Source organism: Dipodomys spectabilis, unplaced genomic scaffold, assembly GCF_019054845.1.
Source record: "Dipodomys spectabilis isolate Male_0828 unplaced genomic scaffold, ASM1905484v1 ptg000207l, whole genome shotgun sequence".
NCBI classification, from domain to species: Eukaryota; Metazoa; Chordata; class Mammalia; order Rodentia; family Heteromyidae; genus Dipodomys; species Dipodomys spectabilis.
Window position 1 is genome coordinate 11,017,018 of NW_024870884.1, and position 16,464 is coordinate 11,033,481.

At 52.1% G+C, this 16,464-nt stretch overlaps 1 protein-coding gene across 1 annotated transcript in view; it reads left to right on the top strand.

The window, feature by feature from the left end:
- Window positions 1-16,464, top strand: part of Col13a1 (collagen type XIII alpha 1 chain) — a 131,553-nt gene that overhangs the window by 86,167 nt on the left and 28,922 nt on the right. The window contains exons 18-26 of the mRNA XM_042696301.1: window positions 5,500-5,544; window positions 6,393-6,425; window positions 7,049-7,075; window positions 9,852-9,905; window positions 10,725-10,811; window positions 11,985-12,038; window positions 13,750-13,794; window positions 14,104-14,172; window positions 14,765-14,788. Of these exons, the coding sequence (XP_042552235.1) occupies window positions 5,500-5,544; window positions 6,393-6,425; window positions 7,049-7,075; window positions 9,852-9,905; window positions 10,725-10,811; window positions 11,985-12,038; window positions 13,750-13,794; window positions 14,104-14,172; window positions 14,765-14,788 (438 nt within the window). The remainder of the gene's footprint in view (window positions 1-5,499; window positions 5,545-6,392; window positions 6,426-7,048; window positions 7,076-9,851; window positions 9,906-10,724; window positions 10,812-11,984; window positions 12,039-13,749; window positions 13,795-14,103; window positions 14,173-14,764; window positions 14,789-16,464) is intronic.

Here is a 16,464-nt window from a genome sequence, read left to right on the forward strand (position 1 = left end):
ATGTGGAAGACTTCATTTTATTTTCTAAGCCTCTTCCACATCCAGGCTGGGTACCAGGCTCTCCCAGGCATAAACTGTCCCCTCCTGAAGCAGTCATAGTTAGCAGGGTTTACTCTTATCCCAAGTTATAGCTGAGCAAAAAGTTACGAAGGCTTCTTTCAGTCCATAGTGGGTCTTTTTGCCCCCAAAGCCCTGCTAAGCATGACTTCCCTTCCCGTGTGTTATGGGTCCAAGAGTCACGTGGTTTGCAGCCAGACTTCCCCTCTCCTGCCCTAGAGAAAGCAGGTAGGAGTTGAGCTGTTGTCCTTGTGAGGAAAAGGTTGTGGGCAGGCCCAGACTTGCCCAGAGTCTCCCAGCTCTCCCGTAGACCTAATCCTGAGGGCCTAAGGCAGAAGGCAGGAGGGGACACGGCGCTGGTTTTGTGGAAGGACTGGGAAAGCAGGATGCTTTGCCCGTGGCCACTGGCTTTGTGAAATGATTCCCCCAAGGAACTGGGCTGGTCCCTGGCTTCCAACATTGCCAGGCAGTTGGTCTCAACCTCCACTGCAATTACTGAACCATTCCTAACACCCCCAGAGGGCCTGAGTGACCCCAGGATCCCAGTAGGAAGCCAGGACTGGGTCCAGAGAGGAGCCTGGCAGATAGGAAGGTGGGGGGTAGGGAAGACAGTGTTTGCTGTCCAAGCCAGGAAATCCCAGCAGGGACATGCAGACCATTTAAATTAAAGCACAGGCCCCAGATCTGAGGCCTCAAGGGGGCTGACAGGACTCTAGCCCCCACCCCATGCTCTCTGAGCCCTGCTTCTTTGGCCCTCCAAAGGCCTCAGATTAATTAGAGCTGACTTTTCCTTTTGGAACTAACTACAGAATCAACCGATCTCCAATTGAGATTACAAACCAGCAAGCCCTTCCAAAGCCCAGGCCTTCAATGGGGCAGCCCGACCCCGGTAATTCCCTGAATCACTTCCTGCCTGCACTAATTACCGGTGGACCTGGGATTTCCGTGGTTCCGGTCCTCACTCTGAGAACAGGAAGCTTGGTAGGGAAGCAGGAACTGAATGGGCATTTTCCTGGAAGGGTGGTGTCCTGGGAACTCTTAATTGACAGAAAGGCATGAGTACTTGCCCATCCCTACCCCGGCCCAACTTCTCCAGCCAGGCAAGGGCCCTGATCTAGGTCTGTGCCCTGGCCCTGCCTTCCTTTCCCCACCCTCAGGACTGGCCTTCCGCCTCCCCGCAGAGAACAAAGACTCTGTGTGCATGGCCTCCTGCCCAGGGCCCTCCCCACCCAGACAGCCTGCAGTTAGGGGGATCCATTCATCTCCCCAGCCCTGCCTGACCTTTGTTTGGCTGGGGAGCTGCCCTGAAGCCCTCATCTCCCTCTAGACTGTCTTCTTGCCAACTCCCTGTCCAGCTTGTTCAACAAACAGTAAATCTCCAATTAAGAGGCCACTCCCACGGGGCCAGAGCACCGAGTTGGGCTCCATGCTGTCATCTCTGTAAAGGATGGTCTTCCCACCTGGAAGCTGTGCAGAATAGAGATCTATTGATGCCATATTGCTGCGGTGATTGCCCAGGTGCGGGATCCTGGGGGCTCCTGAATGGCAGCTCCTAAGTCACAGCTTGGGATAGATTTTCAAGGGCCTTCAAGGCAAGCCCTGGCTCCTCACCTGTGCTCCAACCTCCTTCTCCTTAGCCTCCCCCTTAGCAGCTCACCACCTCTTCTGGGCCTTGTTTCTTGTCTTAGAGATGAGGGCCAGCTTCCACAGGGATGGCTAGCCACCTGGGCCATCCCTCTGTGCAAAATGGAGCAGATGAGTTCTCAGGGTCCCTAGGCCTATGGATGCCTCTCAGGCCCCCACTGAGAGGACTAGGGGTGCCAAAGGTAGAAAGAAATCAGGGCCAGAAACCTGGTCAGACTGTAAGAACTAGATGGATATCTGAAAACAAGCCAGTGAGTCTAAAGGAAGCACGATTCCTAACCTATGTCTTAAAAAAAAAAAAAAACTTAAGAAGGATAGTAGAAAAGAACACTCTGCAAATCACAAAGATATGCTACAAGGCATGGCTCCAGGAACAGAAGGAAGGGTGCCACTGTCTTCCTCCATCAGTGGCCACCCAGGGCCATCCCTGTCTTCTACAAACAGGTCGTAGCCACAGAGCCCAGCATCCTGGAGCATGTCCACAGACCCTCTCACCTCACCCATAGTCCAGGAAGCAAGATTCTGTATCTAAGAGAAACCAGCCTCCCTGGGCTAGAGGTCAGGCAGGGCAAGCTTGCAGATTGGAGCCCGGAGCAGTGAAACTAATGAGAATAGAGTGAGCTGTGGGGTGAGATCAGCCAGGCGCCCCTGCTTCCGGCCCTGTACAGGGATGAGAGGGAGAGGGGCCCTGAGATAGGCATCAGGGGAGGCAGGGTCATGTGCAAAACTAAGGGATTGACCCAGAGGGGATGGAAAGGGCGGAGGTCAGCATCCCTAACAAGGAGGGCTGCCTCTGTCCCAGAGCCTTGTTTCCCTTGAGTGCAAGTTGTGTCTCTACACTCTCAAACCAAGGTGAGCTGAAGACAACTCCAATTAGCCAAAAGACCCTAATGACAGAGCTTCGTTCTGCAGTTTCATCAGAGTACCACTCAATTCCCATCTTTAGCTGCTGGGCTTCTCCCCTGCTGAAGCTTCCTGAAGCTTTCCTCTGTTGTCAGGATGGGAAGGTAGAGTCCCGCTGAGACCCCCCTCCTAGACATCCACCCCAACAGAGCCTTTTTCTAGAGCTGTCAATAGACCAGTGTCACCTCTCCAGATTTAGGTCTGAGGGCCATGTGGGGAGCAAGGCCAGGGCTGGATGAAGGATGGAGGATCAGGTGTATTTAATCTCACTATGCCAAGGAACCCAGCCCCAGAAAGAGAAAGTGGCTTAAGAATGGTCATACAGACCCCTAGCCCAGCTCCCCGCCAGAGATCTAGGGAAAGGGATGCAGGGGAAGGAGAGGGAGTAGGAGGTCAAACTGAAGTCCCCAAAACAGACCTCCTCCCTACCTTTCACCAGGGGACTCTTGCTGGAAAACTCCCAGCTGAGTCATCCTAGTGGGGCCAGATGGAATCGTTTCAGGAGACTCATCTTCCAAAGGAAAGCATGACAATGGGGGACCCTTAGTTGTCACTCCTTCCTTTAAAAGGCTTTGGTGATACTTCAACTGCACTGGTAGACTTCATATGAGAAGATCCTGTTGTGCCCTCTGCTGGCCACAGAGCAGATCAGTGCATGATCTGGAGCCCGGAGCCTGGCCTGCCCTTACACAAGAACCCTTCACAGAGTTTAGGCCCCAGTGGAGAGGGGCTCCTCTCTATTTCAGCCTGCACAGTCAGTCTGATGGAGGGGGATGGAAAATCAGGATATCTGATATATCTGCTTGGAGCAGCCAAGAGAAATGAGTTACCTGGATTTTGGCAAATATCATAATTATATCCCAAGACCTACTCTGCACATCCTCGACAGTCATCCTCTGCCACTGTTTGCAGCCTGAGAGACAGGAAGAGCATCTACTCCCAGCTAGAAGGGATACATGGCATGCAAAGCTGGAAGCACCAGATGCAGGACAACAAGAAGTCTTGCCACCAGAGATAACTTAAGAGCCTGGGCAGACCTGGGCACCTGTTCATTGTGGTTACTTTTGCCCATTTGCAGGTCACTGGTGGGCCCAAGGGAAAGGAGACTGTGGGCATCTGAAGCTAAAGATTCTGGCCTTCTGCAGAGTTCAGAAACTTAGCTCAAGGAGGATGAAGGTGATTCAGTGTTTATGGCAGGCAGATGTGAAGCTGTATGTGCAGATTATAGGACAAAATGGTCCCCACAGTTGAGGACCCAGCATTGGGTCATGGGGACATCAAAGGATCTCATAGAAGGATGACATTGAACCAGAGCCTAGATATTAAAAAGGGCTGTGAGTTGAACTGGCAGAAAGCATGGAGTCATGAAAGTGGGTGGTACATCTGGATCCAAGTGGTGAGAACAGGAAAGAGGCAGGCATCAGATTGCCAGGTCCAGGATCCCAGTCCCTTTTTCTGCAATCAGTACTGTAGAAATAGGAGCCTCATAATTCTGCCCATGTGTTGGGGAAGACCCAGCATGGAGGAAGAAGATAGAAATTGTATGACTTTGCGGGCAGGGAAGGTGGCTCAGTGGTAGAGCGCTTGCCTTGCATGCCAGAGGCCCTGGGTTCAATTCCTCAGCACCATGTAAGCAAAAAGAAAAAAGCCGGAAGTGGTGCTGTGGCTCAAGTGGTAGAGCGCTAGCCTTGAGCTGAAGAGCTGAGGGACAGCGCCCAGGCCCAGAGTTCAGGCCCCACGACCGGACCCCAAAAAAAAAAAAAAAAAAAGAAATTGTATGACTTTGGCCAGACCTTCTGTAAAATGGCAGGGTAGGGAAGATTGGACAGTTGAAAAGCTGAGGCCTCCTGTGCCTTTAAGCTGATGGAGATGCAGCCTGGCCGGCAGGCCTCACCTCATCAAGAACAGAGTCTGTCAGGTCTGTGTGCTTCACATCTGTAGAAACAGTCTTCAGATGGAGGAAGCTGCCGAAGGCTGGCAGCTGCCACCTGCCACTGGGCAGAGCCCCACTGCAGCTTCAGACTCGCACCATGCAGGGTTCAGTGTGGAGAGCAGCCGCTCTCCACCCTCCCTTCATCTGGCTTGTTACAGTCTTGACTCATCTGCTCCTGGCTCCCTCTACTGTCTTGTCCATCTCCGTGTATGTCCTTCCTCCTGGTCTCACCTCCCTCCTGTAGATCTGGCATTGTTATTGGAAGACCAAGGGTCTTACCTTCAAGGTAAAGAAGGACAGTGGTGAGAAGCCAGAGTAAAACTCATGACACCCTAGAGAGCCACAGCTTGCTGATGACTCAGGACAGGCAGACAGGGAAGGGATGTAGTGAAATGGGCAGCCATGGACCCAAGGTCATAGGTCCTTAGGAGTTAGACCCAGTGGGGGTTGGGAGGAAAAGCAGTCTCAGATGAAGAGAGGGGAGTCCTGGCTAGCCCAGACACAAGTCTGGTCCAGCTAATAAAACTAATAGAGTAAAGCAAGGCCGCAATGTCCTGATCAGGGATGGAGGGGAATGCAGCCCCATGACTGTTCCTATGGTGTCCTGCTTCATAGAACCAAGCTCCAGACCCAGACTGGCCACCAAGCGATGGTAGATCTTAAGAAAATTACCTCCCTGGCTAGATCAGTTTCCATTGGTTGGGTCTCTGTCTCTCTGTCTGTCTGTCTGCCCCCCCCCCCACCCCTCTCTCTTTCTCTCCATCTCTGGATCTGTGACTTGGGTCTTTCTGCAGATTCATGTGACATAAATAAATGGAGTGACCCACATGGCTGACGCCTTGACAGGGTGATCAGAGCTCACACACACAGAACACCACCCAAGCTTTCAGACCAGGAGCTCTCGCTTGACATCTGTACAAGCCACAGACCCAAGTCTCATCATTTATGTTTTTCTCCTCCAGGGGGAGAGGGGCATGCCAGGAATGCCAGGCAAACATGGAGCCAAGGTACCTTCCCCTTCCACATCCCACACAACCCCCCCCCAATTCTCCCCAGGACCATCCCTCTCCCACTCTTCTTCCCTTACCCCACCCCCAATCCCATACTAGCCTGTCTTTCCAGGCCGAGTCAGAGCAGGGCTCTCATGTGTGGCCCTTGAGCCATGTTTCCTCAGGAGCCTCCAATGTGGACAGGCCTCATCCTGGGGCCTCTGGGTCATTAAAAGCCTCAGATAACAGCTCTGGCTATAGTCTGAGACCCAAATAGGGAGTAGAGAACCTTCAAAGTCACCTCCAGCTGGGATTTACTAAGTGATACTTTAGGCAACATAGTCACCTCAAAGTAGGTAGTTTGGGGCTGATAGAAAAATGGGGTTCTCTCCCCAAACACTCAACCCATAATGGCAGAGATCCAGAACAACAGGAGAGGTAACCCCAGTTACACACTCACTCAAGGTCACTGAACTTGATCAAACCAGCCCCTTCCCGTTGTCTCCTGGGGAGGACCCCCCTCCTTAGGACTCTGAATTCTACTCCCCAGTCTCTTCCTCCTGATCTTGTGTCCCAGTGAAGCTCCCTCCATCCCAGGGTTGTCCTTTCTTAACCCATCTATGGGCCTGCGAGCCCCTCTGGGTCTCCAAGTGGAGCCTGGAAATCTAGCAGCTGAGGGACTCGCACCTGGTCCTCAGATGCACTCTTACATTGCCATTCTCAGGGCTTCCACTCTTCCCTCCAACTTCTGCTGCCTCCCAGCCAACAGGACCACTCTTCACACATGCACACCCCTCCCCTCCACTGCCCACCCCATGCTACCCTAGCCTGCCAAAAGCCTTCATGCTTCTTTCTTTGTCCACCAGGGGGCGCCTGGGATCGCCGTGGCTGGGATGAAGGTTGGTGGATGATGTGATGTCACACAGTAGGGGCCGACTGAGAACGGGGAGGCCCCAAGCTGGCAGGGAGGGGTGGAGCCACAGAGGCTCTGTGGGGTGGCTGCTGGGCCAAGGAAAAGCGGAGGAGGAGGAAACGTTCCAAAGGCATCACGCGTGCCAGCTGTGCAACCTGAGACAGATGCTTTAAGTCTTGGAAATAAGCAACAAAGGTTTACCTGCCTCAGAAAAAGCCCAACGAGCTTGCTACCAAGGAAAGTCTGCGCTTTCCTAGCTTCCTCCAGGAGCTGGCAGCCACTGGTCCAAAGCTCCAGGGAGGAGGGCAGCCGTCTTTCCACTGAACCCCCACCCTAACCAAGCAGACTGGGGACTCCTGGCAAAACAAGTGCTCAGTGCTGATCTTTGTGGTGGGTCTGCTTCCAAGGGGCACCTGCTTCCCCCTCCTTTGTCCAGGGGGTGCTCGACTGGTTCCCGCACTCCCACCAAGGGGAATAGGTGCTTCTGAGGGGCAGCCTCCTTTGCCCTGTGAGCAGAGGAAGCGTGGATCAATCACAGCCACATCACAGAGGGCCCGGCTCGTGGATCTGTCTCTCTCCTCATCTGAGTCTCCTTTCTTTCCCCCACAGGGTGAGCCAGGAACTCCAGGAGCCAAGGTACTACTGTAGAGGGAGCAGGGGCTGCTGTTCCATGCTTGGCCTCTCAGAGGCCCGCTGGGGCTAAGCAAAGAAAGGCCCGGCTTGTCAGGAACACACTTCTACTGGCCCGATCCTGGCCACCTACATCCAATGACTTACTGTCCCCTGCAAGACACTGACAGAGTTCTTTCATGTCTAGCACAGTAACTGTTGTGACATGAAAAGCAAAATTCCGTAGGCAGGTAGGGCTGAGAAATATTGGTTTCAAAATATACATGTGTCGCTGCTGCAGGCCTTCACAGAGCATTTAATAGTCTCAGTATGCATTTAAGATCTCCTAAAAAAACAATATCTTATGCAACCTTTGCAAAATATTTTTGACCAGAGCACGCTTTGTTTGGAAGGAGGAGCTTAAAGGGACAGTGTTCTGGGAACTCTGGTCTCTGCCGGCCCTGATCTCCCCACTACCACAATCTTATTAATGATTTCCTATAAACCGCAAAGGCAGCATGGAATAGGGCCCCCCCAGTTTGCTGAGAAAGAGGTAACAGAGTATGAATGTGAGTGTCTGAACTCTGCCTGGCCTCGCTGGTCCCCAATCCCACCTTATGGTTGTTCTGTGGCCTATCTTATGCTCTGATACAAGAGTCCTGGAAGATGGGAATGTAGGCAGTCCCCAGAGCCTGCAAAGATTGCTCCAAGGAAACAATCTTTGAATTGCTTCTTGGAAGATGGGGAGCTATTCGCTGCCAGCAATAGCCCCGTGGATAGGGAACCCACCCCCTCATCCGTGAGGATCCTTGGTGGCAGGTCCAGCTGCCGCCTCCACCTGTTTCATGACGTCCAAGTTAAGGCACACCCCAGAAGCAGCCTGCACAGGCCGACAGTGCGACTCTCCTCAGGCATCCTTTTCTCTCAGGGCCCTGGCTTGCCCTTCTCCATCCCAATGGCTGCCTACAGGCCTTTGTACCATCCAGTCTGTACCCAAGGCTGGCTGCTACAATGACCAGATTATGGCTCAAGTGTCCTCCAGAGCCCGTGTGACAGCTGCGTTCCTCGGTGCCACGGAGGCAGGTGCGTCTCTTGCCCACTTGGGGCCATGCTGGGTACATTTAAGACACTCCTCTGACCTTGGCAGCTGACACCGCTGTAGACTGAATGGTGTCTCCGTTCCATTCATATGTTGAAGCCCTAACCCCCACGGTGATGGTAGCAGAAGATGGAGCTTTTAGGGGTTCAAGTGAGGTCACAAGAATGGAGCCCCACTCCAATAGGACGGATGGCCATATGAGCAAAGGAAGAGAGATCTCTCTGCACCGTGAAGACACAGTGACAGAGCAGCCATCTAAAAGCCAAGGAAGAGACCCTCAGCACACCCCCACTGCGCGGGCACACTTAACTCAGACTTGAGCCCCAGAACTGTGTGAAGAGAGACCCTGCTAGAGGCCCTGGATGACTGTGTTGGCTCATGCAGACCCTCTGTGAAGGCAAAGGAAGATTTTGGATCACACACACACACACACACACACACACACATACACGGTGGAACGTGGGGAGATATCAGCTCTGCCACGGACTCCAGGACTCCATGAGGAGCTGTCACAGCCATGTACCTCCTGGGAGCTGACTGACTGTGCAAAGAGACGGGTTCAAGTATCTCTCTAAGGGACTCCACAGTTCATGCCATGGGGGAAGTTGAAGAGTTCCTCAATAGTAGACATAGCTGGTGAAGAAATGTACCCAAGGACCACAAATTTGGGGCGCGGGGGGGGGGAGGAGGACATCAAATAGCAGAAATGTCTTCTCTCAGTCCCATAGGCCAGGAATCTAAAACCATGGTGTATGTCATGCAGGGTCTTTCCAGGGGCTCTGATGGACTGTCCCATGCTCCTCCTCTAGCTTCCGGTGGGTTTGTAATCTTCCAGGCTCCTTGGCTTGTAGAAGCCTCATCCTAGCTCAGCTGTTGGTCTCACATGAAGTTCTGTGTGTGTGTGTGTGTGTGTGTGTGTGTGTGTGTGTGTGTGTGTGTGTGTGTGTGTGTGTGTGTGTGTGTGTGTGTGTGTGTGTACCTGTGTCTAAATGTCTCCAACTTAGTATGATTCCAACACGTTGGGTTAGGGGCCTGCCACAGTCTAGTCTAGTCTGACCTCATCTTAACTACTTATACCTGCAATGACCCTATTTCCAAATAAGGCCACTGTCTGGCATGCCGGAAGTTAGGACTTCAACATTCCAATTTGGTGTAAGGGGATACGATCCAACTTATAATTGGATACAGACTTCTCAAGTTACTCCTCAAAGAAGAGGTGGTTCTGGTTAACTGTTTTTTTACTTCCTAGAGGGCAGGAAGAGGTGGGTAGAAAAGACAGGGTGGGGGAGGAGGAGGGCTTCTGAGAGTCAGACAATGAGGATGTGGAAAAGAGTAGAGGGAAACAAGGGGAAAATTCTCCACTCCCCCCACCACCAAGTTCTGGCTGTCAGAGCTGCTCACTTATCTTCTAGGACCTTAGGGCCTGAGGCTGTTGGCATTTGCTGTGGTCTGTGGCCATCCTGTCTGTGGCCATCCTGTGGCCTTGTGGCCACATCCTGTGGTGGGCAGGAGAACAGTGATGTGGCTATCACCAATGTGAAGTGGCCCAAGGCAGAGCAGAGGTTCCAGAGGAAGTTGTGCCCTAAGGAGGATCAGCTAGGCGGGGGACAAGGAAATCCAGGCACTGAGCTGGTGGGGCTGGTACATTGACTGGCATCCTGGAGAAGCAGACCTTAACTCTGCCCTTTCCACTTCTTCCTGCAGGGTGAGAAGGGCGCTTCTGGCCCCCCTGGGCTCTCTGGGCTCCTGGGACAGAAGGTAAGAGTGGATAAATCTGAATGGAGGCCTCTCGCTCAGCCTCCCTTGGGTCCTGATGTAGGTGTCCTTCTCTTACCTGGGGGAGGGTTCCTGGAGCCGAATCAGACTAAGGGAAGGATGTTAGAAGATAGGCCCTGATTGGTCCAAAAAATGCCCCAGTTCAAAGAATAGAGTAGCCATGGTCTGGCTGGATTTCTTGATACACATTCTGAAAACCTGCCCCAAATCCACAGCCTTTGATAGATACTTCATTTTAAGTGTTTTTTTTAAGTGGAATCACTTTAAAAAGACTTGGGGTCGACTAAATCTGGGAAGCTGCCTAAAACAGACCGTCTGTGGATGGTCCTGGGGCACCGCAGGCTGTAGTGAAGGAGCAAGCAAGGCTTCACATCATCGCTTTGCATTGCTCAACATCACTCAGCCACCAACATGCATGTCACATTGCAAACTTTGCCGTCCCGCTGGCAGACACTGCTCAAGGCCCCTGCTTCAGCTCCATACCTCTCCCCGCTAAGTCACCAGCACCATGTTCTCCTCAGTCCTACAGCCAGACCAGGCTAGGGCAGGGTATAAAGTCTCTGGTCTGGAGCCCGGAAGACCACGGGCAGGGAAAGGAGGCAGCTTCCCTCCCTAGGCCTCTGGGCTGTGAAAGGCACAGGTAGCAAGCCAGGGATCAACCAGATCCTCCTGGGGTTGGAGACTTGGCTCGGTTGGTAGGGCACCAGCCAGTGAGTGAAAGTGTCAGGTACTGAGTTTGAGTCATATTTCAGACAGAAGAAAAGAAAAGATCCTATGTATAACTCTGCCTTCTACCCTCAGGGAGAGAAAGGTGATGCTGGCAACTCCATTGGAGGAAGCAGAGGGGAACCCGGTCCCCCAGGACTCCCTGGGCCCCCAGGGCCAAAGGTATGGCTTTCAGGGATCAGTAGAAGCAAGGGAAATGTTTGTCCATGACCTTTAACTATGGTTCACCTTCAGAGAATCTCATTGCTGGACAGCTGGCTTTCAATAGCCCTCTGCTCCACACATGTGGTTTTTTTTTTCCCCCAGTGGGTTCTAGAAAGATCACATGATCCAGGCTCCTGCTAACAGGAGCCATACCTCCCCAGGCAGATGAACTGTCCCACTGATTTGGAGGGCTAAAATGGATTGGTATCAAGGACTGAAGGAGGTAGGGCCTTAGCACAACCAGGAGGCCCCTCACCGTGGCTTTGGCTAGGCTGCAGGTCAGTGATCAGCTGAGCCCTCTGATGCAGACGCACCTTGGGGTGGTAGTGATAGGGTAATTGCGGGTGGGCTGCCGCCTTCTCCTGTTGCTGGAAACTTCAGTGGTGAGGCGTGGATTTCCCAAAGCTGATGCTCCTGTGTTGCTCACTCTGTGTCTGCAATGCAGGGACATAAAGCATCTCTCTCTTAGCTCCACGTGTGAGTTATTCTCCACAATCTGAGGCAATGCTCTCATTCACCGGATCCACACTTACCAAGAGCCTGCTGGACCAGGCTCAGCCTGGGCAGTAGGGCTGCAGAAAAACTGCCCTCAGACCCACAATCCACAGGGATACAGTGCAGGCTTTGCAGCAGCCGGGGGGCAGATAAAAAGGAAGTGGCAAAAATGCCTAATAAGCAATGTTTAGAGCATCCTTCTCCCACCTACCTGTCCCTGCCCCTCCCATCCTGAGGCTCCTGGAGCCCCCTCCCCAGATTCCCAGGGCCTTTGCACACCCCTCTGTCACCCAAGCAAGATCCAATAAGGTATTGTCTGAAGTGTGCTAGCACCTCCCTCCAAAAGAAGTCTGGTGGCAACCCAGTCCATTCCAGGTACACACTGGGCCTGCAGGGCAGGTGGATAGTAGTCATCATCCAGGACTCCAAAGAGGAAGGACTGGATGTGGGAGAGGGATTTCCAGAAGGAGGAGAGACCCAGGTCAGGCCCACAGAGTCTGCTGGATGGGAGCCCTGGTGGAAACCAGCCTGGAGAGAGAGATCCACAGTCCCCACATAGAATGTGCGCAGCAAGGCCATCTTCCATTCCTCCAGCAGCTGTCCTAGCTGCTCTCAACTCATCTCTCTTCTTCCCAGGGAGAAGCCGGTGAGGATGGCCACGCTGGGCCCCCAGGACGTCAAGGAGACAAGGTATAAAAGCCCAGAGCCGCGGGATGGCAGTCATGTGGGGGTTCAAACCTCAGCTTAGACTAGATCGGGCCTCAGGCCTGTTCCCCAGGGCACAAAACCGAGTAGCCTGACTCAGTTTAGGGTTTCCTGGTGGGCTTGGACCTCAGAAAGCTGTCCACTGAGACAAGGTCACTGTACAAAAGCCAGCCCAGGGGTGGGCTACTTAGGCTGGATAGTAATGCCAAACCCTGACTTCTGGTAGCTTCCCAAGCCATCTGTGCAGACAGTGCTCTCCCTTTCCTCCTGCTACTCCTTATGAAGGGCTGCATGTCCCCCATAGGTACATTCTGGCTATAATGAGATGGTGGGAAATCAGAGGGGAGCAGAGGGAGGACAAGGGGGTGGCAGCTCCCTGGAGGTGGCAATGGCTGGAGCTGGCTGACTACACAATCATTAGAGCTGTTACACCAAAGGGTTCTTTCTCTCTTTTTTTAACTTCGTGTGTGTGTGTGTGTGTGTGTGTGTGTGTGTGTGTGCGCGCGCGCGCACGTCCAGGGGCTTGAACTCGGGCCTGGGTGCTGTCCCTTAGCATTTTCACTCAAGGCTAGTGCTCTACCACTTGAGCCACAGCTCTGCTTCTAGCTTGGGTTGTTGTTGTTGCTGCTGCTGCTGCTGCCGCCATTGCTGTGTGTTTAATTGGAGATGAGTCTCATGGACTTTCCAACCAACTGGCTTCAAACCTCGATCTTCAGATCTCAGCTTCCTAAGTAGCTAGGATTACAGATGTGAGCCATTGGTGCCTGGCATCTTTACTTTCTTGATTTTTCTTTTGTCTTCAATGCTAACAGTGCCCCCCACTCCCACCCCCCACAGAACAAAACTAGATGTGTGGTTTCTTTTTCACAGTTGACATCACTGACATCATCTCTCAATCCAGTAGATACCACCCTCCCCTCACCCCAAGTCTTAGCCTACTTTGGGTTGTCAGCATGTTTCCTAATGTAGCTGGCCCCCCATGTTTTATCTGGAGGCTCAAGCCTTTACCAGGAACCATAGCCAAATACCACATGATCCCTCTGGGGCAATTTCTGAGCACCAGACAACGAGCGAAAGAGGATTGAGTCCTTGCTACCTGTGCAGAAATAGAAAGCAGAAGAGGGCTGGGAAGGTGGCTCAGTGGTAGAGTGCTTGCCTTGCATGCATGAGGCCCTGGGTTCGATTCCCCAGCACCACATAAGCAAAAAGAAAGAAGCCGGATGTGGTGCTGTGGCTCAAGTGGTAGAGCGCTAGCCTTGAGCTGAAGAGCTGAGGGACAGTGCCCAGGCCCAGAGTTCAGGCTCCACGACTGGACCCAAAAACAAACAAACAAACAAACAAAAAAGAAAGCAGAAGAAGCAAGGGTTGGGTTTCTGTGCCTAAGGAAGTGTGTGATGGAGAAGACTAGGGAGAGGTGGCCAGAGGGACAAAGGGGAGTCACTAACAACTAACAGGGAAGAAGGACTATCACTAAGGACAGTGGTTAGGACCAAGAAGGCTCAGAGAGAAGTGTGGCAGGAGTTTTGACCCGCTGAAGGGTGGGGACCTGCACTGTGATGGACAAGGAGATCTGTGTCCTGTAGACCTTAGCTAAAATGGCCCTTTCATGGTCCCTAACACGTGGCCTATCTGGGGACATCGAGTTCTTGTACACCTAGCTTTATCAGTGCATTTCATTCATTTTGTCCTGCAACAGGGGCAGCCAGGAGCAGCTGGAGAGCAGGGACCAGCTGGCCCCAAGGTATGTTTCTCACCTGGAGTCATAGCATGAAGCTGCTGAGGTCTTAAAGGGGAGGGAGAGGAACAACAGGAAAGAGACTTCCATGTCCAGCCTTCTGGTGATTGTGCTTAGCCTTGTCCAAGCCTGTCTAGTCCCAGCTGCTCAGGTGAGGACTGCTCATTTGTTCTGGAACCCTGAGCATCCTCTGAGAGTGTCCAGAGCCCTGACAGGTGCAGCTGCTTGGACTGCATTACAGGCAGGAGCAGCCAGTGTGGGCTGCAGGCCCACAGGCTTGTCCTACTCCTCACTGAGATCTCTTCTGCCTTCTAGGGCTCCAAGGGAGAACCTGGAAAAGGAGAGATGGTGGACTACAACGGAAATATCAATGAGGCTCTTCAGGTGAGTGGGCTCTAGCCCATAGGCTGGAGATCTACTGGGCCTCAGCCCTGACCTTCAACAGTGGCAACTCATGGCCTTGTGGCCAGGCCATTCTGCTGAACCTCCAGAAAAAAAAAAGTTGCTCTTGGTTTTCTCTCCTTTGGCCTCTCTTGTACAGCCTCCAGGCAAGTGACCTCTCTTCTCCAGCTGGTTATGGGTAACTGAGAGCCCTGTTGGAAGTATCCTTGCACCCCATCCCCTGCTTTGGGGCCCCATGATCCCGAGAGGTTCCTTCTACTTTTGTCTGGCCCCTTCTCTAAAAACCAATCAATGACAGAGAGGTGTGCATTACTTATTTCTTAAACACTCTGCAATCCAGTCAAATTGACTGGATCAACCATCACAGGCCCTGTCTGAGTCCACTGTGGGCAGCCATAGCAGCACTGGCTTTTGGAGATGTTCACATACAGTGGGAGTTGAGGGAGGAGGGTATGGCATGGGGCTGGGAGCCAGGAAGCCTACCTCTGGAGGTCTATCTCCATGCTCTTCTTTGAGGGGCCATGATGGGGCCCCAGACGCATTGTTTATCTAATTACATGGTGCTGTTTTACAGGAGATCCGAACACTGGCCTTGATGGTGAGTCTCCTTCTTTCACTTCCTGTTGTTGGGGTATGGGGGGAAGGTGCCAGGGTACAGGGCTGAGCACAGAGAGCAGTCTGAGAGTGAAGATGGGAACTCTCACCACAACGCACATGCTAGGCTTCCAGGCCATTCTGAGCAGAGGGTGAGCTGAGCTTGACAGGGCAGGACTGGAATGGCCATAATAGAGTCGCCACACAGGGCACCAATAGAGCCACCAGAATGTGGGTCATAGCTGGACCCTGATAGCGCCTGTCTATCCAGCTGAGCACATTGTAACTCTAGACTCTTTACAGCTGTGGGGGGGCAGGAGGAGAGGTTTCTTTCTCCTTTTCTCTGGCCCCTTCTCTAAAAACCAATCTGATATTCTACACTTGGAAACCCCAAAGGTTCCATGCTGCGTTTTGCACATCTGCCTCTGGCCACAAGCTCTTAGGAAATATTTGTATTGAAATCAACCACCACCAAGCCCAGCTTCCATAAAGGAGAAGAGAGGTATTCCCATACTCCTCAGACTGTAGAAATCTTTATTCACTTAATACTTTTTGTAGCTATGCAGAGGACTGGCACACCACGTATGCCTCAGACATTGCTCTGGAATCACATAATTACCCCAGACTATTATATGAAATGATATGGGGGAAATGGAAACTGTTTTCTTCTTTTCCAATCAGTTTTAGCTAGGTGCCAATGGCTTATGCCTATAGCCTTCTCAAGAAAGCTAAGATCTGAGGGATCAAGACTCAAGGCCAGCTCAGGCCAAAAAAAAAGTCTGTGAGACTCTGACCTAAAATAACCAGCAAAAAAGCAGGGCTTGCAGGTGTGGTTCAAGTGGTAGAGCAAGCCAAGCAAGTACAAAGCCCTGAGTTCAAGCTGCAGTACCCTCCCCCATCCACACACACAAAAAAGAAAAATAACTGCAATCTTAGTTATCCATTTAAGTACAGAGTTTGTTGATTTTTCACAATTACTTGTCCAATGCACCTAACACAACAGCAACTGCTCAACATCAATCCCACACCTGGCCCTTTGCAGATCTGCTTTCTGTCACATATGTAGATCAGATGTGTCTTTTCTAGTGTCATGCAATGGACTCATGCAGTATGTAGCTGACTGTCTAGCTTCTTTGCTCAGTATGATGTGCTGAGATTTGTCCATATTGCTGCTTGGTTCTTTTCCCCCACTGAGTAGTATGCCATGGTAGGAACATTCCATACCTCCATTTGTTGGTGAGCATTCAGGTTGTCTCCTGGAGATAGAGGGCATTGTCTGAGGAGGTCAGGTTTATCTCCCCGCATCTGAGGGAGGGAAGATAGCTCTCAGCCCACCCCATTCCAACCCATATACAGTCAATAACTTATATGTTTGTATGTTGAGGTTACCTGTGTTAATTTCTTGTTGTTGTTGTTTTTTTTGGGTCTGGTCGTGGGGCCTGAACTCTGGGCCTGGGCGCTGTCCCTCAGCTCTTCAGCTCAAGGCTAACGCTCTACTACTTGAGCCACAGTGCCACTTCCGGCTTTTTTCTTTTTGCTTATGTGGTGCTGAGGAATCGAACCCAGGGCCTCGTGCGTGCAAGGCAAGCGCTCTACCACTGAGCCACCTTCCCAGCCCCTGTGTTAATTTCTTTGGAAGAATAAAATGTGTGTGTTACTGAAGAAATGTTTGAGAATGTC